The 21859-nt window shown below is 38.5% G+C and overlaps 1 protein-coding gene across 1 annotated transcript in view; it reads left to right on the top strand.

Annotated features, from left to right (window-relative positions):
* ACTR3 (actin related protein 3) overlaps positions 1 to 21297 on the top strand; it is a 52438-nt gene extending 31141 nt beyond the window's left edge. The window contains exons 3-12 of the mRNA XM_056861285.1: positions 1318 to 1442; positions 2646 to 2756; positions 5188 to 5283; positions 7415 to 7522; positions 10970 to 11113; positions 11702 to 11875; positions 15240 to 15332; positions 16352 to 16477; positions 18731 to 18814; positions 20377 to 21297. Of these exons, the coding sequence (XP_056717263.1) occupies positions 1318 to 1442; positions 2646 to 2756; positions 5188 to 5283; positions 7415 to 7522; positions 10970 to 11113; positions 11702 to 11875; positions 15240 to 15332; positions 16352 to 16477; positions 18731 to 18814; positions 20377 to 20472 (1157 nt within the window). The 3' untranslated portion in view covers positions 20473 to 21297. The remainder of the gene's footprint in view (positions 1 to 1317; positions 1443 to 2645; positions 2757 to 5187; positions 5284 to 7414; positions 7523 to 10969; positions 11114 to 11701; positions 11876 to 15239; positions 15333 to 16351; positions 16478 to 18730; positions 18815 to 20376) is intronic.
* Positions 21298 to 21859: the final 562 nt, after the last annotated feature.

The raw sequence follows: 21859 nt of genomic DNA, 5'->3' as shown, positions 1-21859 counted from the left end.
TAGGTTGAGTACGTTGCTTGTTTTGATGATCCGCATGTTGAGAGTAAGGGCTTTAGGAAAAACTTCCAAAGGTCCCAAGGAAAAAAATAGGAAGGTAAGGCAGTGGAAGGATGTTCCTTTGTGGCAAGGAAATATCCCAGAGTCCCAGAGAAAGAAAAGCGGAGCTGGCAGCCTCTGCACAAGTAGAAAGGGTGACATTGCAATAGATTTAATTTGCAAAAGAGTTGACATAAAAGAGGTGTTTTTTTTTTTAAACAAATGCTTTTTAAAAATCTTAGATATGTTACTTGTAAGCAGTGTAGAAAAGTGTAGAGTAAAATCACTTAGTAGTCATTAACACATATATAAAGAAGGGAAGCTATGGAAATGGGATAAAATAACAAGAATCTGTTGCATAGGAAGTTTTTCTGTAGCAAATACAGAGAAGTTGTATTTGTGGAGTAGAGGATTTCTGTTGGTTGTGCATAGTCAATACACTAAACACTTAAAGTTTTCTTCCATCTGCCTCTACTGCTAACCAGTAGCTAAGTTGTCTTCACCTGTGGTATCTCTCTATCGAGACAGGAGAGAAAAAGTTCTGTCACTCAGCTAAATTGCACAAATATAATCTATTGTCCTCTCTATGTTCATCTTCTTTACTGTGTTTCTCATACAAGACTGTCTATTGTAATGAGTAGTAGGGTAGATTTACACATACATTCATCACCTCACCTCAAAACAGGTCTTGAATTTCATAGAAAATCTCTTCCCCTTGAAATGGGGCTTCTGGAGGACAGGGGACTGCTCGGAATAGCACACAGGGGAAATTGGTAACAATTGCCCCCCCCCCCAATTAGTGAAAAATTTCCTTCCCCATGTTTTCTGCATCAGTGCCACAGATCACACTATGGTCATTTGCTTTTAGTGGTCTGGTTTAGTATTACCCAAAAGAGCCCTTTGAAATGCTGCACCAATATAAGAAGACTTAAATGAATTAGCATTCTAAAATTACATGCCTGTACACTCAGATTGGTTTGAATGAAAAATATATTGGTGATTGTATTTAATCATCTGTACAAATATTAATTGAGTTGGAACTTAGCTTGAAGTACTAATATTATGTTGTAATGCTTTAATAATATCATGTTACAAAAGTTCTTAAGTGAGATTAAATGAGAAAATTGTTTTTGAAATGCATTCTAGAAATATTACATGTTTTCTAATCATAGGAATAGTTACCTACTCCAGTATTAGTACTGCATGCAACATAGTTCAGACATGTTTTAAAGGTTGGGGCAGAAGTCTCTCTGTAATTTAACCATCTTTTCTTCATCAAAGGTATTGCTATCAAGGAATCAGCCAAAGTTGGCGATCAGGCACAAAGAAGAGTTATGAAAGGTGTGGATGATTTAGATTTCTTTATTGGGGATGAAGCAATAGAAAAACCAACATATGCAACAAAGGTATGTAAAATTGAAACACAAACCTCTAAATTCTGTGGTTTACTCATGGATTCTTTTACGTTTATCCCAGACCATAATAGCAAACATCCTTTTTTGGGTTGGTGTCTGTAAAACAATATACAAATGCATTCAGTCTTCATATAGAATGAATACAGTATATAACATTAAATGTGCTATATGAATGCCATAGACTACTTGGCTGTTACTTCAAATTGTATTTATTACAAATGTATTACAGTTTATTATTTGTATTTATTATGTATTATTCTGCTTGTAACATGACTTATGGCATGGTCTTCAGTACATTTTAGCCTTGCAGCAAGCCTGTGAGAGCTTAGCCTGATGGGTAGTGTCTTGTCCAATAAGCTTTGAGATCTAAGTTGCAATTTGAACCTGTTTTTTCACAAGTTTTACATGGTCTCTTGCAATGAATGGTATAACTGAAATGATATTTTTGTTGAGCTGGTTTTGCTCACTTTTTCTGACACCTGAAACACAAGTGAGCAATATGATAAAATTATCTCATAAAATCTCCATAACTAGTAAAACTGTGTAGCATTAATGTGATTCAAACGTGAGTTAAGCTTCAGTCACTTTGTTGTGCTGTAAGCTTTTATTGCAAGTCATCCCTTCTTGTAAGAAGTCTTCTTCTTTGGGGATTCAGTGTCTTTTGCTGTGTTAATTGTGCTCAGCTTGCATTGTTTGATGACATTGTTATTCAGACATCCCTATTTATTGGAAATTAATTGATCTTCAATGTCAAGTCACAGAAGAGATGGAGTTTCCTTTATACCCTACCGGTGATGTCCCAGAGGCATCTGGCTCATCAGTGTTAGAAAAAGGATGTTAGATTTGTAGTCTGATCTGTCAAGGCATCCTGGTAACCCTAAGCTGATAACTCAGTTGAGATGTACAGCTCTGCATACAGTAAATGGAATGGGGAACATTGTTTTATCTAGGATGTTTTGTGCCAAAACAAATAAATTCTGTGTTAAACTGCTGCATCAATTAAATAGGAGAAAGTAGACATTCTGCATTGCAACATTTAAAAATAAATGTGTTTATTCTACTCACAATTATTTTGTGTTAACTTGTGGCAATATTATCTTGCCATTTATTTAATAATACATAATGCGTAGCTGACTCTATAACACGACGTACAGCTTATAAAACCTAATTTAATTATTTGGACAATTTGAACAGTGGCCCATCCGTCATGGAATAGTTGAAGACTGGGACTTGATGGAGAGATTTATGGAACAAGTTATCTTCAAATATTTAAGGGCAGAACCTGAAGACCATTATTTTCTATTGGTGAGTAAAAATTATCTCTTTTTGTAGTTTTGACAGTACAGAGTATCCTGTCGGTATAGCAGAATAAGCTTTTTAAGCTTTACTATACTCAAAGGAAACTAATCATAAATGATGACTTGGGCATGCAGGGTAGTCAATTACTAACTTTAAATGGCTTTTTTTAAAATGTTGAAGTGAAGGACCTTCTGAATTGTGCATACCTTAGTCTTCTGTTTCCCTCTCAGTTTGCAAAAGCTCTCCTTAAAGTGGAAATTGGTGTCCTGGCAACTACATTTTAGCTAAGTAATTCTCCACTGATGCAGCAGGCGTGTATTTGAAGCCTTGTTTTAAATAGTCTTAATTATATTAACTGTTGTTGCTTAGATACAGTTCTTAGTCACTGATGCTTACATGTTTCTTCCACTCTTATACTGAGATCGTTGAAGCATAGTCTGTTCCGTATGAACTTTAAGACATTCCGAGTATTTTTGCTTTGTGTGGCTACCTACTTCAGAACTGAACTGTTTGGTTCTGGTAAATATTCAGACATGGGAAAAAATATGAACACAGAGAATAGTAATTACTTCTGACACTCTATCCTTCTAAGAGCAGGGATCTTTTGAAATCACACCTGTAGTCTGAAATGGTATAGTCACTGCACAGGTTTGTCACTTTACCTACTAAACCTCAGTCATTGTCGTTTCTTTGGGCTGATTTATACAATTAACCTGACATACTTTGGTCTGGGATGAATGGGTAGAAGTTGTAGCTAGCCACTTGTTGGACCTGTTGTGTGATTTCTTCAGGCTGTCACCAGCTTCCAGTCAACCTGTGTTAGAACTTATAAATTTGCGGTGGAAACCTAAATGTGTGTCTTCTCTAGTGTTGAAACAGTAATTTGTATCCTTGTGCTACACCTTCCTTTGTCAGCCTGCCATAGGAAATAGACCTCTGCTTCTTTGAGATGGGCCAACTCACTTAAGAGGAGAACAGTATGATGGGAAATTTGCGGCCATAATAGAAAGTGCCATTTAAAGTGCCACCACTGTGTCTGACTTGAAAAGCGCCGTTAAAGCAATTTAGACTTCTGATATCAAATCAGTGAGAGGTCTGAAGCATGTTTTGAGCTCAGCAGCGAAAAGTTAACTGTTCAGCTTAATTTGGTGGCAGTTATTCACAGTGCTTGTCTAAGAAAGCTAGAGAGCTTGGATCCATATGGAATTAGCACTTTAGGAAACTGTATTCCCTTTGCACTACTTGAGTACACTGTGGCTGAGGAAAAGGAGGGTTCTCAATCAACCTGGAAATATAATGTAGTCATCCAGGTCACTCTATTTCATAGTAGTATAAAATCACCTTAAATATTGGCTCTGTTTGGTGACGCCTGCAAGTGCAAATGAGCCTCAAGATATCACTTTAAAATTTGCCTTACTTTTAGTTTAGAAATCTGTGGTCAGTGTGTGCTTTAGGAGCCAGGAAGAAGCTTTTGGTGGTCTGAGCTTGAGTATTCACCCATCTAGAAATATTTCCAAACTATGAAAATGCATATGAACATGCTCAGTTCTACATTATTTTGGGCACTGGATCATCTTGTGTTTGGGGAATTTAAATCAGATAAATTTAGAATTAGGATTCTCTTAGTGGTAAGACCGTGGCTGTATTCAGAAGTTGTGGCAAGCTGCAGTTAAACTGTGGAAACAAACACAGTGTTGCTGTGCCTGCTCTTTCTTTCTACCTTCTCCTCTTGTGCATGGAGGTTGGGTGGTCCTGGTTTGATCAAGCTTCAGTTTCCTGAGGCATGTGCCTTCTGACATCAGTGAATTGGAGCGTGATCAAACTGGGGAAGCTTTACATCACACTGCATGCATGAAAATAAGTGGGAAAAATAAGGGGCCCATTTGAACATTGCAGCAAACTGTGTCCAGTCAGAATGTAATGGCAGCTTGTAGTGATGCTTGAATTCAGCCATTATATACCTGTATTTTAAAATACTGTACCTACAGATAGAATGTAATTAAATATGCATTCTCTTTTTCCCACTAGTCATCACCTGCATCATTAGCCAATCTCCGTTCATGTCTGTATTCCTGCTGTTTTTTCCCCATATAGCATGTCTTAGCTTGGAGGAAGAGATGGGGTGGAATAAGCATGTGTTGTATTTTACAGTAGCCTTTTTGGGGAGGCGTGGAAGTATACAGTCTGTGAAGTGTTATGTTGTGAACACCTGGGGATGTAGAAAGCTAGCAGTTCTTTCCAAAATGTTCGTCTTACTATATTATCAAAGATACCTAGAAAAGAATTGGAATACCTATTCTTGTTTAAGGTATAATAACATGGGAACTATTGGAAGCAACTACAGACAAGTTTAACTGTTTATTTGTTGATGTATTTCATTTGGCAGAATATTTGGTATAGTTACTTTGAGCTGACTGCAGATGTTTCTGTTTCACAGACTGAACCTCCTCTCAATACTCCAGAAAACAGGGAATATACTGCTGAAATCATGTTTGAGTCTTTCAATGTTCCTGGACTTTATATTGCTGTTCAGGTAAGAAATAATTTAGTTTAAGTTAAAGGAAGCATCTGAAGTAATACTCTTTAAGTCGACTATGCAGGAAACATAATATCCTTCTATGTAGTCTTTCACTCAGTCTCCACCAGTCTTTTAAGAACTTTATGGGGAATAGATAGGACACATGTTTGCATTCTCACATCACAATTTGTTGCAGCATCAAGAATTCCTCTCCCCACCCCTTCCAAAAAAGCAGCAAGCCAAAATAAAACGAGTGGTAAAATTACCAGACTCACCAGACATTGTAGTTTTAAAATACAATATGTTGTCAATGAAGGTTGCAGATCTGCTTTCCTGAATTCTAGTTCAGTAGATTAGAAAACTACACTTGTGCGCATTTGCTGCTCTTGCAATTACATATTCATCCTTTTAATTAAGGCTAAAATAACCATGGCCTGCTATTTTAGCCAAAATATCTCTTTATTCATGGAGAGCTGTTAGAAGTGCATGAGCTACCTGTTGGCTACCCTTGGTTTAGAGTGTGACAAACTTAAAAACACAATTCTCCACAGTAAAATGAGACATAATGTAATTCTTCTATGCCTTTCTCTAACCCTTAATTCTCCGTGATGTAAGGTACACTTGGGTTTGTTAGACATAAGATCACTGATGATTCATTCCCCACAGTGATGTCACCATGAGCATTTAGAGTGATCCATTGTAAAAACTAGACATTTCTCCCAATAAACAAAACTGCTCTAACCTAGTAATGGTAATCTTAATCAGTTTGCCATGTTCTTGGAGGGAGGGTAGATGTTGGGGAGAAATAGACCTTACAGCATGAACAAGTTATCTCATACATTCAAATCAGAAAGGTATCTATTACCGGTACACACAGCGTAGCAAGGAAGACTTAGGCCGTTACCGCACTAGGTATTCCCAGCGATGTTTCAAGAGTTTGGAAATGTAAAAAAATCTGTTCGCACTTTCAGTGTTTTCCCACTGATTTATTAAGAGTTTGAAATTGTTGTAAAAAATGGTGTTCGCACTTACTTTGGCCCCTTCAGCTGTGAAGACGTCTTCCAACCGTTTATTGGCCGTGGTATCCAAAAACTCTTTACAAGTGGTGTATTGGTTTGCTCCGTTTAAGTAACGTCACTAATGACCCGCGAGTCCGGCGAGAAGCCCTCCCGCCCCCCCTCCCAGCCCAGCCAGCCAGCCTCCCTTCTCCGGGGCGCTTCTTGTCGCGGCGGCGGGCCCCGGGAGTCCGGCAAGAAGCCCCCCCCCTGTGATCCCAGCCAGCCACCCTTCTCCAGGGCGCCTCTTGGCGCGGCGGCAGGACCCGCAAGTCCGGCAAGAAGCCCTCCGGCCCCCCCTTCCATGCAACGTTTCAGAAATCCTATACCGTGCTGGAGTAGAAGAGTGCGGTAGGGAACACATCGGAAACGATTTATTATATAACGTTGTCCAACTTTAAAAAATGCCCTAGAAGGCTGAGTGCGGTAACCCCCTTAATGTGCCTCCATTGCAGTCTTTTCTTTCATTGGCTATATTTGGATCTTTCCCCAGAATATACTTACAGTGTACAGTAAGTTGGCATGATTCACTGAGAAGTTCGGTCTTCAGAGTCTTTTTCGCTCCCACACAGTGCAGGTAAAGCAAAAAGTAGAGTCCAGTCCAGTCAGAAAAGTCAGAAGTCTCAGGCCACATGGGAGGGATTCTCGACATGCCTGTGTTGGTACTCCCAGAAATTGAGTTCTTTTCATGTTCCCTGGGACTTCTGAGCTGGTGGTGCCATGGCTTCTGTAATATAAGAATGCCCTCCAGTTCTCAGCTAGTTTAAAACTAGTGTGATTTCAGGAGTGCAGTACCCGTGCACTTGGGTTCTTATGCACTGAAGCTGCCCCAATAAAACAAAAATATTTGTAGTAAACTTCCAGTTTTGACCACATGTATTTTTTCATAGCTGAAGTATATGAGCTCAGTGTACTGTTTTTATCAGAATATGTGTCACTTTTATATCCAACTTCTGATCTTTGCAACTTCCTGTTGCGTAATGCACCTCAATTAAGTTAAAAGCTTTTATTTCGCATGTCAGTGTTGCTTGAAAAATAGGCTTTTGGGGTTGTGATAAAACACTAATGCTGAAATGGTTTCTGTTGGCAAGGCTGTCCTTGCCTTAGCTGCGTCTTGGACATCAAGACAAGTGGGAGAGCGGACGCTGACTGGAACGGTCATAGATAGTGGAGATGGTGTAACTCATGTCATTCCTGTGGTAAGTATATGCTAATAATGAGGCTGGTTTGTTAAGCTGGAACTGTGCCATTTCTAAAACATAGCCCCTATCGGAAGGATAGTCTAGTTGGTTGTATTTCATTCAATTCCTAGTGAGCTTTTACCCTGCAGTAAAAACAATATATGTAAAAATGGAAACTACACTTAGGTCTGACTTTTAAAATTTTATAATTATGAAAATTAATGTCAGATGCCTATATTGTGATTTAAAACTTTGTATGTTTCAAGTTATTTTGATACACTATATGGTGCTATTTCTAGAGAACAAATAGATTTGTCTTTTACAGAAATTTGCTTCAGTTTTAAAATGTGCTCTGTCTCAACAGAAGTAATGCTGCTGTTAGCACGTTAAAGAAATTAATGCAGGGTGGAAGGAAAATTCCTGCTGAAGGCAGACTATTTCTTATCTTCCCCACCCAATGTTTGGAACAGAGGAAGGCTATTTTGTACTAGGCAGAAGATCAGCTTGGTGGGCCAAGTCCCCTCTGGTTTCTTCTACCACGGCTGTGTAATCTTTTCTTTGTTTAACCTTATCATTGGCATGGGAGGAAGAGACTGGGAAAGATAGCAGTGGATGCAGCACGCATGTGGTTTGACTTCTCTAGAACTCAGCCATCTTGCAGGATGTACAGAGACTAGATATAGAAGAGGAACAATACAGCCCTACTCCCCCAATAACTTTGACACTGCCTGTCAGGTTGATGGGCTGTAGGAAAACTGTAATATCTTGTAATGATTTCCTTGTTCTGAGACATGCAATTACAATGTGTTGTTCATTACCTGTCTTTATCACTCCCTGCATGGGTTAAAGCAACCCCTTTTGTGTCCCTTGTTTTGACTGAATTGATAATATTAGTTGTGATTGCAGTTTTATGGCATGTTTTCTATGTTCAAGTGAAATGTGGCAGAATAGTCTTAATTGTGCTATTGCTCAGAAGTTTTTTTTGTAAAAGAATTTGAACTGCTGAGCTTTCAAGTAACTCCACATAATACATGTTCCAAACATGGAGGTATGTTGTGCTTAACAGATCATATTATTGTACATTATATTGTTGCCTCTTCTGATGCTGTGCTTAGTGTATACTCTGTTTTCCTTTCCTTTATCCCTTAGAAGCTCCTTGATCCATTGATCTTGAGCAGCTTATTTTTGAATCTAATGTTTGAGGGATATAAGGACTGAGATAAATTTTGCCACTTACAGTGTAGCCTTGGGGTCCCTGTCACTTAATAAAAAAGACATTATATCAGACACAGAGGCAATGAATTTATGTATTAAAAGAGGAGAGATATTGTGCTCCAAGGTCCTCATAGAAACGGCATTCCAAGAGCACATTAGCTTATGAGTCAGTGGAGCTAGAAGAGCACGGACAAGTCCTTTCTGAGTAAGGTAAATTCAGAATTCTGCCTTGCATAACTATTGAAGGGTTAGCATTTAATCTAGCTAGAAAGAAGGCTCTAGAGAAGTGAGGAATTGTCAAAAAGTATGTATAAGCAGGCAAACCACGTGGTGGTGGTATTCCAAAAAACTGAGATGAGCAAATGCGACAAGCACGAAAAGATGTGCTATCATAATCAATCTCTTTTATATGCTTTTTTATTGTAGCGAAAGCTTCTGTTTTTCCAAGATCTAATAACATATCCTATGAGATGCCCATCAGTGACAGTTTCTTATCAAAGATTTTTTGCCACGAGGATCTATATGAGTCATGCTTCAGAGAAACTAAGTACCTCAGTGCTAAAAAACATCTTAAGTTGTAGTGCGAAAGCAAACAACCATGCCCTAGCTTTGAGAGACATTTGGCCAAACTCAGAGCGAAGGGTAACACCAGCAACACATCGAGGGACATTTAACAGTTTTCATAGAAACTGAGGCAATGGTCGATCTATGGACTTGTTAATAGCAGTTATCCAGATAGCAACACCAAAGAGAATTACTGGAATTATTTTTAAGTTAAAAACTTGAATGGCCCATGGGATATATCTTCTGCTTTTAATATGGTACAGTCTCTTTAGTGATTGTGATTCTCAGTTACCTGATACCTATGAAGTGGCTCATTATTAAGAGTAAAATGTTCTTTGGCTTTTTTCCTTTATTTCATGTAGAACATTTCTGTGCTTTTCCACCAAACTCAGGGTCCCCAAGAGAGCAAACATTTCAAATAGTGAAACAGCCTTTAAAATACAAATTATACACACATATAGATGTATATGTGTGTGTATAAGCCTATAAACTAAATAAGCTAAAATGACTGAACTGAGGCTATCATATTTTGGTCACGTCATGAGACGGCAAGAGTCATTGGAAAAGACAGTCATGCTAGGAAAAGTTGAGGGCAGCAGGAAAAGAGGAAGACCCAACAAGAGATGGATTGAGTCAATAAAGGAAGCCACAGCCTTCAATTTGCAAGATCTGAGCAAGGCTGTCAAAGATAGGACATTTTGGAGGACTTTCATTCATAGGGTCGCCATGAGTCGGAAGCGACTTGACCGCACTTAACACACACAAGCCTATAAACACATAGACAGATGGGAGGGTTAATGAGAGTTAGAAGGAACACAGAAGAAAAAGTCTTTACCTGCTGTCATAAAGCAATGATAGAGGGAGACTGACGAATCTCCATGGGAGGGAGTTCCAGAGTTTTAGTACCACAACTGAGAAAGCCATTGCCAGGAAGGGCTGCCACCCACCTAGCCTCAGATGATGGGGGCACCTGAAGCAGGGCCTCTGAAGATGATTGGAGTAGACCGATAGGTTCCTATGGGAATAGGCAGTCCTTAAAGTATGCTGGCTCCCATAATTCCTTGGCTTAAAGTTCTGTTTACTCTTACTTCGAAATACCAGCAACGAAAAGAGCAGATGAAAATGCCAAAATACGACTCCTTATGGGAGATGACAGGAATTGGCTTGGTTTTTAAACCTTCTTTAAATAAGGTTTTATTTATTTATTTAAAACATTTATCAGCTGCCTTTCTACCTTGCAGAACGCAAAGTGGTTTACAACGTAACTAAATAAATAAAACAACAACTACAAAAAACACCCAAAAGACCACAATTTAAACTGTCTGTTAGGATTGCAGATAAATAAAAACTAAATTTAGGATGAGATGATAAAATAGTGGGCCAGTGTAAGGCGTTTGCTGTCTCTGTCTCTTCACATTACATCTTTCTCTGGAACTAATTTTTTAGTTAACTGCTGATGTGCAAATTATGGAGTGTTGATGATTCACCCTTCTCTATTCTGCAAATACAGAACTTCACATTAAAAGGGAATGTCTGATAGAGTTAAGAGTGAGGTCAATATGGTGCCTGTACTAGTTTTATACACCTTGTAAATGTTCACGTATTTCTTCATTCAGTGAGTGCCAGCTTTGGAGACCATGGCTTTTTTTGTTGAAGTTTATGAAAGGCATTTTCTTTTACTTCCAGGCTGAAGGTTATGTGATTGGCAGCTGTATCAAACACATTCCAATTGCCGGACGAGATATAACTTACTTTATTCAGCAGTTGCTAAGAGAACGAGAAGTAGGAATCCCTCCTGAACAATCATTGGAAACTGCTAAAGCAGTGAAGGTGATAAGAAAAAATACAATGCATGTTTGTTTGTGTTTAAAGTAAAATGAGTATTTTTCAGTGATAGGTTGCTTTGATGTAAAAAATACCCATTTCACTAGATCTCAAAGCCTCATATCACATATATTTACAGGCGCTAGTATAAATGTTGCAATTCAATGGACTTTGATCATGTTTTACCCAGGGGAGACAAAGGTGTTAATTTTAAAAAGGAACAAATTGCCAACGTTTTTCTAATTTCTTTTCCCCTGAGAAGTACTACAAGAAGCAACTTAATTGCTTCTGCATAATCTAAAGCCATAAATACTTTGAGTTTTTGTGCATTTTTAGCTGCCTTACTTTTTCCCTAAGAACAAATCTATTGTTACAGATTCTAAATTCGGAAGGTATGCGATTGTACACATGTTACTGTGGCAGTGCTTAAGTATAATTGGGGATGTGTCTTCTGTGTTAAGCTTCCAGCTGAAAAATCTTAAAACAACTTAAACTGTCAAAATTTTAAAGATTTTATTTTTTGCTTAATTGTACATAAAAATGTGCATGTACTAGCAATGAGTACTAATTATCCTAACTGTACTTAATTTTCAGGAGCGTTTTAGTTATGTCTGCCCTGATTTAGTAAAAGAATTTAACAAATATGATACAGACGGCACCAAGTGGATTAAACAGTATACTGGAATCAATGCAATCTCCAAGAAAGAATTTACCATTGATGTTGGCTATGAGAGATTTCTAGGGCCAGAGATCTTCTTTCATCCTGAGGTAAACTCTGGTGCTGAACTTGGTGAGACATTTAGGAAGCAACGAAGGGAGTGAAACTTATTTTCAAGTCTAAAGGTAAAGGTCCCCTGTGCAAGCACTGGGTCATTCCTGACCCATGGGGTGACGTCACATCCCGACGTTTCCAAGGCAGACTTTGTTTGCGGGGTGGTTTGCCAGTGCCTTCCCCAGTCATCTTCCCTTTACCCCCAAGCAAGCTGGGTACTCATTTTACCGACCTTGGAAGGATGGAAGGCTGAGTCAACCTTGAGCCGGCTACCTGAAACCAACTTCCGTTGGGATCGAACTCAGGTCGTGAGCAGAGCTTTTGACTGCAGTACTGCAGCTTAACACTCTGCGCCACGGGGCAGTCTAGGGTCTCATAATATTGGCCTGTGGCTTTGCATTTAAACTTAGTGCTTCTTTTTTGATGTTTGGGACAAAATTTCAGTGTCTTTTGTATAATTAACGTGAATGATACAATCCATTTTTAAATTTTACATTGTGTTGTCTAAATTGTATTACATTAGATACACAACTGAAGAATTTCTGTTTTTCAGCACATGGCTTGCATATCTTAAGGCATTTTCCTCCTAAAGGTTTACTTGTATTTAATCCTCTCTTGCTGATTCTTTTTTATTATTTGGATCCACACGATGTTTTTTGCATAATTATTTTTCCCAGCTTCAGAGTGGATACCACCAGCCTGGGTTTTGTAGCAAATAGAGTAGGAATCAGTATTTCTTCTAGCCATTTTTCATCCTGAATAAAGCTTCGTGATTCAGTGCTTAGCATCTGAAATGTGTGGGTGGCCACTGAACTGTTCAGTACAAGTCAGTAGCAGGCAAGCTGGCAAGGGAAAGAAGCAATTAGATGACTTAATCACCTTAATTCCTATTTTCAGTATCTATATAGCAAGTTTGAGGGGTTTGTGTTTTAGTTTAAAAAATCTGTTTCTCCTTTGTTGCATTCATTCATTGTTTTCATTTTCTTATTGGTTCAGATAGGAACACTTTTACAGCTGGATCTTTGTTTTTAATTCAATTAGAATTGAGGGTCTGGGCCCTTTGCCCAAAAACAGGTGTCCTCAGACTTTGGGCACCTTTGGAATTCTGACACAGGGTGGTGGGCACAATTGTGCACGCACACACATGCACACCAAAAGAACCACACATTCTTATTCAGACAGTGAGTACATAAGAACACAAGAAAGGCCATGCTGGATCAGACCAAGGTCCATCAAGTCCAGCAGTCTGTTCACACAGTAGCCAACCAGGTGCCTCTAGGAAGCCCACAAACAAGACAACTGCAGCAGCATTGTCCTGCCTGTGTTCCAGAGCACCTAAGATAATAGGCATGCTCCTCTGATCCTGGAGAGAATAGGTATGCATTATGACTAGAATCCATTTTTACTAGGAGCCATGAATACCCCTTTCCATGAACATGTCCACTCCCCTCTAAAAGCCTTCCAAGTTGGCAGGCATCATCACATCCTGGGGCAGGGATGTGTAGGGTAGTGGTATGTTTGGTAGAAAACAAGTTCTGGAATGGTTGATGGAAATCACTTTTAACTATGTGTATGTGTGTTGTAATTATAGATGGACAAACTCACTATTACATATCTGTGTACTCTGTTAGTTTTAGTAACACTACAGGTTTGGGTTAATGCAGGAAAACCTCAGACTGTTAAGTAGCAACACTCTTACATGCTAGCAAGAATAGCAAATGACTCTCTCACATTGGTCATCCACACAGTAGCTGATAGCTAGGCATTTTGCAAAGCTTCAGAAATATGCATGGCATCAAAGAGAACAGAACTAGCTCCGGGAAAGAGGTGCTGGCTGTAAGAGAGGCTTTTTGTAGAGAATTAAGAGAGCTCGCCTCAAGAAAAGAGAGACCTCTCAGGAAAAAATAAAACCTGTTTTATTTATTTAGAAATTTTTTTGGTTGCCTCTTCAGGAACCTGCTCAAGATGGCTTCCAAAATAAAAACAAAACATTAAAAGATATTAATTAAAAGACCACATTTTTTAAAAAAAAGGCTCAGCCCAGCATTAACACACAAACCATAAAAACAGATAACAAACACTTTAAATCAGCTGAAATAGTGTTAAAGAAGAATCCACCTTTTCATTTAAAAGCCTGGGTAAATGGAAACATTTCATCCAGTCACCCAAAAGAAAGCAATGTAGGCACCAGGAGAGCCTCAAAGGAAAAGGCGTTCCACAAGGGAGGTGCCACTACTAAAAATGCCCTGGCAGCTTCATGATCTCATGTTCTCTTCCTTGATCTGAACTCTGCTCGAACTCTTTAAAGCAGATGGCAGAATGAATATATTAAGAGTATTCATGAATTGTTAGTTTTTCCTTTTAATTTTCATTACAATAATGAAAGATACACATTCATTTGACTTTTTTCATTACCTGATAAGCCAATTACACCCTTACTACGTAGGGCTGTGCATGGTTTTTCCTTGATTCCCCCCTCCCCTTTCATTTTTTTGAAATAGTAATAATAGAGTGCAGCATCATTGGTATAAATGGTACCGTACAGAGTTAAAGAAGCACGCAATACAATGTGCCCCAAAGGTCATATAATCTAAAATAATGAGAACAACAGGATGAAGAGTGGTGTTCTTACCAAGTATGTAGTAGCTTAACTTCTGGACGAAAAAAAGGAGGGGAATAAAACCCAACCTAAAAACAAAAGCTGGGTACCCAGGGTTGGGTGAAAAGAAAATATATATAAGTCTATGTATAAATACTGAAAGTATAATTTATTAGAAGCTCTATGTAAAATTTAAAATTATTTAAAAGCATTAAAATAGCACAATGGCATATCCTGAGGTTGATAACTGTAACCACATACCAAACGCATTTCGGCCTATGGGGCCTTCATCAGTGGTTAATTAAAACCCTTTCTTAAGCCTGCACACATTTACAGAAATACATTAATGAATACAGATACAAACAGCTCAAACCCAACCTGGCATGTGTATATGTTATAAATTCTATTCCCAATTACTCAAACATCTGGTATAATAGGTTCTTGTTGTAATACTGGTTAGTATAAGTCATATACTATGTGTGCAGGTATCAACCTAGTCATATAATCTAAAATGATGAAGACAACAGGATGAAGAGTGGTGTTCTTATCAAGTTTGTTGTAGCTTAACTTCTGTCAGTCATTTATCTGGCATTATTGGCTCTCTTTTGTCTTCTGTTTCTAGAGAATTCTAGGCTGTTGTTTGACTCTAATAGATCAAAGGAAAGGCTGACATTCTGTATTAGCTATGGTAATGCAAACTGTTAGTGTGTAACACTCCTGCATTAAAATTTGTTGCTTAATCATTCTCTATTTGTTTTTAGTTTGCCAACCCAGATTTCACACAGCCCATCTCAGAAGTAGTAGACGAAGTAATTCAGAACTGTCCTATTGATGTTAGACGTCCACTATATAAGGTCAGTACAGGTAGTGAAGTTACTCTGTGCATGTGTATTCATGGTTGTAGGTGCTTTAGGACAAAGTGTGCCCTGTACTGGTGCATTTGGGTTAGGCATATCTGCTTCTACTTGCTAAGGATATATTTTTTCATTGAAAGCACAACAATGGGTGTTTTTGTTAAAGAACAGGTATAATATGCAATGAATTTCAAAGAATTAAATGCATTTTTTGCAAAAATCTAAACATAACTAGATATTAAAGTGAATTTAACAATTTTAGAAGTTTTAGGGTAGAGAATGATGAGATGACATTCAGTAGGCCAGAGGAACTTTGTGCATGTTTTGGTCGCATCGATCTGTAAGTGATACTTTAGGCCCTTATGGTTGTACACTTTAAAGTTTGACACTGATGATTAATTTTGTTCTGCGCTATGTTTATGAGTTTGTGGAGTCCACCTTGGATCCTGAAACATTCATGATAATTGGTAACCTGGCCTTGCTGATTTGGATTCTCAGCATGATACTCATTGAAAAATAAAAACCTTCTCAAACGTAAATATTTCTATTTATGAAGTAAATTATTAGGATCATTTGGACTGTCCATGCATCGTCAGTCCAAATGACTTCAAATGACAGTTTCTTTTTATTCTCGTGACTACTGTATTTATTCAAAAGGAAGATGAAAACGAAAAGAATTATTGCTAGTCATAACTGTAACATATGTGAATGTAAGACAATGCCCTCTTCATTTAATGGCAAACCTGGGAAAAAATTAGTCTGGCATTATGCAAGACTAGGTATTTCCTCATGTATACCATCAAAAACAGGAGGGGGTTGTCTTATATTCGCATATAAGTTACAGTTACATGCAACAATAATTTTGGGGGGTATAGCTTTTTTCCTAGGGGGCCATCATACATTCAGGGTCATCTTCCTTTCGAGTAAATACGGTGCAGTGATTACATCGGGGTTTTTAAGTTCTCAATCTTCCATGCTGCCTCAGTGATTATAACTTTGTGTGTGCAATTTCAATTCAGAATATTGTTCTCTCTGGAGGCTCAACTATGTTCAGGGATTTTGGTCGTCGTTTACAACGAGACTTAAAAAGGACTGTTGATGCCAGGCTGAAACTCAGCGAGGAACTGAGTGGTGGCAGACTGAAGGTTGGTTTCCTTTGATAATACATTGCTGTGATGTGTGGGGATTAGTTGTTTAGAATGGAGGCAGATGTCATTATGAGGTCCTGGAGTATTCTCTTATATCTCTGTGACTTGTTGGTGAAGGTCTCACTTCTGTAGTTGAAGGGGCACACCTGTGTGTTGGTGGTTACACTGGTTGCAGTGGTAATGAACAAGATCATCATCACACTCTTCAGATACTGCAAGCTATTAAAGATGCTAAACATCTTGAGAAATTATAATATTCTGTTTGCTCCTCTCTACTGCTTTCTCAGGCTTGTTGCCTTCTGTCTTTCAGCCAGTCCCTTCAATTTCCAGTGTGGTGTAGTGGTTAAGAGTGTTGGACTAGAATCTGGGAGACACTGGTTCGAATGGTTGCTCTTCCATGGAAGCTTTCTGGATGACTGAGGGCCATTAATACTCAGCATAACATACATTACAGAGTTGTTTTAAAATGGAGGAGAGGAGAATGATCTATGCGGCTTTGAGTCCCCCATGGGGAGAAAGGCAGTGAATACATGAAGTGAATTAAAAGCATCATTCCATACTTGATCTGTCAGCATCTTTGTTGCTCTGGGTTTGACACCTGTTTATTAGTTTGAACTAATAAACTCTTTCACACATAATTTTTTGAGCGGTATCTCTAACCACCTCATCTAACACCTGTGTAGGCATAAATGTGTGTGTGTGAAGTGCCGTCAAGTCGCAGCCGTCTTATGGCGACCCCTTTTGGGGTTTTCATGGCAAGAGACTAACAGAGGTGGTTTGCCAGTGCCTTCCTCTGCACAGCAACCCTGGACTTCCTTGGTGGTCTCCCATCCAAATACTAACCAGGGCTGACCCTGCTTAGCTTCTGAGATCTGACGGGATCAGGCTATCCTGGGCCATCCAGGTCAGGGCAGGCATAAATAGGGGAGCCTATTTAAATCTGCTATGCAGAACTCTTTTTTAAAAAAAAAATCAATGTATCTATAGATTTCTACTCCTTTTTTCCTACAAATAAGAAATAGATAATTGTTGTCAAAACATTTGCTTTGTAACTTACCTTTTAAACTTAGAATTCAGTGTCATGAAGGCAGTAGCTCAAATGTGTTGTAACTTGGCTTACAAAGGTGGAATAAAAATGTGAAAGGAAATAGTTTGAGCTGTACATACTTTTAATTGAAGAATTCAGTCTTTCGAAATGTACCTCCCCTTCTTTTGTGACACCTGATTTCAGCACCACACTTTCAGTTCTTTTTTGTTTGTTTGTTTGTTTACTGAATGTTCTCAGTAGGCTCCACTTTGGTTTTGATATTGACTGATGTCTACAGAACAGGCCAGTGATGGGTTCAACTAACTGCCTCCTTCATCCTGGAAGGAACAAGCCCAACTGGAGTGCTTCTCTAGCTGCTAATCCTCCACTGTTCCCAGGTTTCCCAACATCTAGTCTCCCCCTCCCCCCCTTGTAGAAACCTCCTCAGGTTCCTCCAACTACCTTTCTAGCATTAGCAGTTTAGGGGTGGGGAGGTAGGGGGAGGAGAACAAATATTTGAACATTCTTTAGGACTGAAAGTAAAGTTTCATTTGGGGAGGAGAAAAATCCCCAGGAAACTAGTTTGCTAGAGCTTCTGGGACACATTTTTGCTCATTTTGAAAGCCTGTTCAGATTTGAACATTTATTGGAACTGGGTAACAAATGGCCAATTTGAGCTCATTTTTATGTATTTAGTATATTTTAATCCTGCCCTTCCTCCAACGAATTTAAGGAGGCATACGTTGTCCTTTGTTCTTTATTTCATCCTCTCAATGTCCCTGTGAATGTAGGCTGAGAGAATTGCTGCCCCAACGTCACCTAGCGAGTTTCATAGCAGAGTGTGGCTCTCCCAGATTTAGTCTGACACGTTTTGAATTTTTACTTGTGATGATAACATCATTGTCTGTTCTATACTAAATGAGTCATACCATGTTGCCTTCTAAAATATGCAGACATTGTCTGATACAGCTAAAATTGCCTCTTCTGAAGGAGCATAAAAATTCAATGTTGGATGTAATGTAGTGGGTAGTTCCATAATGTTTTTATCGGAACCTTTTTAGATGTAGCTTTTAAGGTGCCGTTCATAATTTTTGAAATTGAGGACCTGTTATTTAATGCTTATTTGTGCATTAGAGCTAGTAGAATATGCTTATGGGTTGTCCTAAAATTTAGAGACATGTATACTAAGCAAAACTATGTACTGATTTTGTTTTCCATCGTAGCCCAAACCTATTGATGTACAAGTTATTACACATCATATGCAGAGATACGCAGTTTGGTTTGGAGGATCAATGTTGGCTTCCACAGTAAGTTGATCAAAGGGAAAGGAAATCTGCAAGGAGCTGTTCTGTCTATGTGTGTGTGTGTGTGAAGTTCCTTCAAGTCGCAGCCGAGTTATGGCGACCCCTTTTTGGGGTTTTCATGGCAAGAGACTATCAGAGGTGGTTTGTCAGTGCCTTCCTCTGCACAGCAACCCTGGTATTCCTCGGTGGTCTCCCATCCAAATACTAACCAGGGCTGACCCTGCTTAGCTTCCAAGATCTGAGGAGATCGGGCTAGCCTGGGCCATCCAGATCTCCCTGCTATTGTTTCCATAATTATGTTAATGTTTTTGGTATCCAGTGGCAATGTAAAAAGTGCTTTCATTTTTCTCTGAGTGCTTTTATAGAATCTTTATAAATACATTTAACTTTATAAATGTGTAGAACCTGTGAGTGTTTAACTTTGACTCTAGAAATGTCAACACTTTGCATGGGCAGGGGAGAGCTAATGAAATATTTTTCTCAATTACTGTTATAGTTTTACATATAACTGGAAATATTCTAATTTGTATATTATGGGTTGCTACTGTTTTTCATCAGATAAAGCAAAGCACAAATCTGTTTGATGTTTTAGAGTTAGAAATGGGTGAACTCTGCAGTCTGACTCTGAAAAAAGCTCATCAGTTTCCAAATAAATTAGTTGTTTCAATGGGGGGAAAAACTTGTTTTTCCAAAGAGCTTTCCAATCTTTTCAACTCCTGAAACACCCCATCCCCTACTACTCCCAGCCATACTTTACCACCACTTACCCTGCCACAAATTTTGTTAGTCTTTAGGGTGCTACTGGACTCCTACTGGAGGTTTTTAAGAAGAGGTTAGATGGTCATCTGTCAGCAATGCTGATTCTATAACCTTAAGTAGATGATGAGAGGGAATGCATCTTGGTCATCTTCTGGGCATGTAGTGGGGGTCACTGAGGGTGTGGGGAGAGGTGGTTGTGAATTTCCTGCATTATGCAGGGGGTTGGACTAGATGACCCTGGTGGTCCCTTCAAACTCTATGATTCTATGATTCTTTCTACTACTAACATGGCTACCCATCATAATCTATCACCACTTACCTTGTGGTTACAGCAAGCTGGTGCCCTCCCCCCTCCAATACTCTGTAGTGGTAGTTTGACAGGATCCACAGTGCATCTTGCAAAATGTGCACTTCAGGGTCTCTGACACAGAGGTTTCTGGTACCCTGGGGATTATATCTCCAAGGATGCACATTGGGAGTGCTGAAATACAGTCCAAAGCAAAGTAGGAGGAGGGAGAAGGGAGGTAGCAAAGCAAAAGTCCTGTGATTGCTTTCTATCATTTGAGTGGGAAGTAGGATTTGTTAAGGTGGAGGGAATGGGAATGTATCAGATATACAATATGATCCAGAGAAGACTCTGGAGCTTCATATTTAAGGCAGACATTAGGAATACCTTGCTTCAAGCAAGAACTTCAGCAGCCTTTCTGTTAGCAATGTGGAATTTGTCTATTTTCCTAATGTGAGATAGGTTTATCCTTTAAAAAAAAGTTGTATCTTTGACTTTCCCTTTCATCTTTTTTTTCCAGCCTGAGTTCTACCAAGTATGCCACACCAAAAAAGATTATGAAGAAATTGGTCCTAGCATCTGTCGTCACAACCCAGTGTTTGGAGTTATGTCTTAAATCTGACTTTTGAAGAGTTGGATCTAGGGAGGCAGAGAGATGGAGGGTCTTTCTCAATACTTGTTTGTCTGGATGGCCGGTATTAAGATAACAAAACATGACTTGAAAATAAGAAAAAAAAAGACCAAACTCAATTAAACAGGAATATTTTAATAAGTGTCTCAACATGCAGATGTAGTGGGAAGCCAAAATGATTCAAAGTGTTTTTTTTCTTTAGATTGAATATTTGAACCTGTGCGTAATGAAACAAAAGAAGTGGGTTTTTGTTCTTTCTGTGGCCTGATATTTTGTATATTAATGGAGTATCCAAGATTTGATGGGATTTGACGGTGTGTAGATAGTCAGCTCTATAATTCTTCGATTGTACTCTTACACGTGTACAATGCGAGAGCTTGTTTATATTTCATACTTTTTTATACGTTGAGAAAAATATCAGTGAAAGAAATGTAATATTTGACAAGAAACATACCAGTGACCAACCTGAGGTAAATTAAAAAAAAAAAAAGTAATGCCCACATGAAGCTTAATCATGTGACTTTAGTAATTTCAAATTATGACCAATCTTAAATGTGGGTTCCACACAGTGCAACTTGGCTTTTGGAACTAAGGAGCTAGAATCTTGGATTAACCGATGCCTGCTAGTGCTTTCTGATTACTCGGTGCATTTTCATTCTATTTCTTGCTTTGAAAAAAAAAAAAAGTAAAGACAAGACTGTTGGACCAGTATTGCAGTTCTGTAGTGTCATTTCTAATTAAACCAAATATTCCAATTATCAAAATTGGTGTATTTCACCATTCCAATAAAGGCACAAAAATTCTTTTTAATGTTTGTGTGAGGCCTTTCAGTCTCATTGCTTGATTGGGAAGGTCTCAAAGCTTTCTTCATTCTGTTATTTCTAAGGGATGAAAGTGGTACATGCGCTGTGATTCTAATATGCCCACGATGCTTGTGTGTGTTCACCTGGATATTTATTTGGGTTCCCTATTCATCTGCGTACACTATCAAATACACTTTTTATAAGGATAATTTTCATTCAATATACTTTTCTGTTGATGATGAAGTAAATACAGCTTTTGAATAGTTGGTCTTGTGTCACAGATTTGCTCCTCTAGGTTCAGAGTGCTGTGATGTCTGGTAAGATGATAAATGGCAGGAGATGTAGGGGGAATAGATGTTGCTCCTGCCTACCCAGTTGCCATCAAATCACTTAGAAGTAGAAAAGGTCTTGGGACATTAAGGCTTTGATTAATCGAGAATCATGTTTCCAAGGTGTACATCAAAATAAAACATCAGATTAAAAAAAATCAGATACAGTTATTTTTCTTAAATCACCTGGGTTAAAATCTGAGTTTATACAAACATGTTAGAACTTTTTTTGTTAAATAT

The sequence above is a fragment of the Euleptes europaea genome, chromosome 15 (assembly GCF_029931775.1).
Source record: "Euleptes europaea isolate rEulEur1 chromosome 15, rEulEur1.hap1, whole genome shotgun sequence".
Lineage (NCBI taxonomy): Eukaryota > Metazoa > Chordata > Lepidosauria > Squamata > Sphaerodactylidae > Euleptes > Euleptes europaea.
Note: the sequence above shows the minus strand (reverse complement) of the source record. Positions and strands in the feature narration are given on the sequence as shown.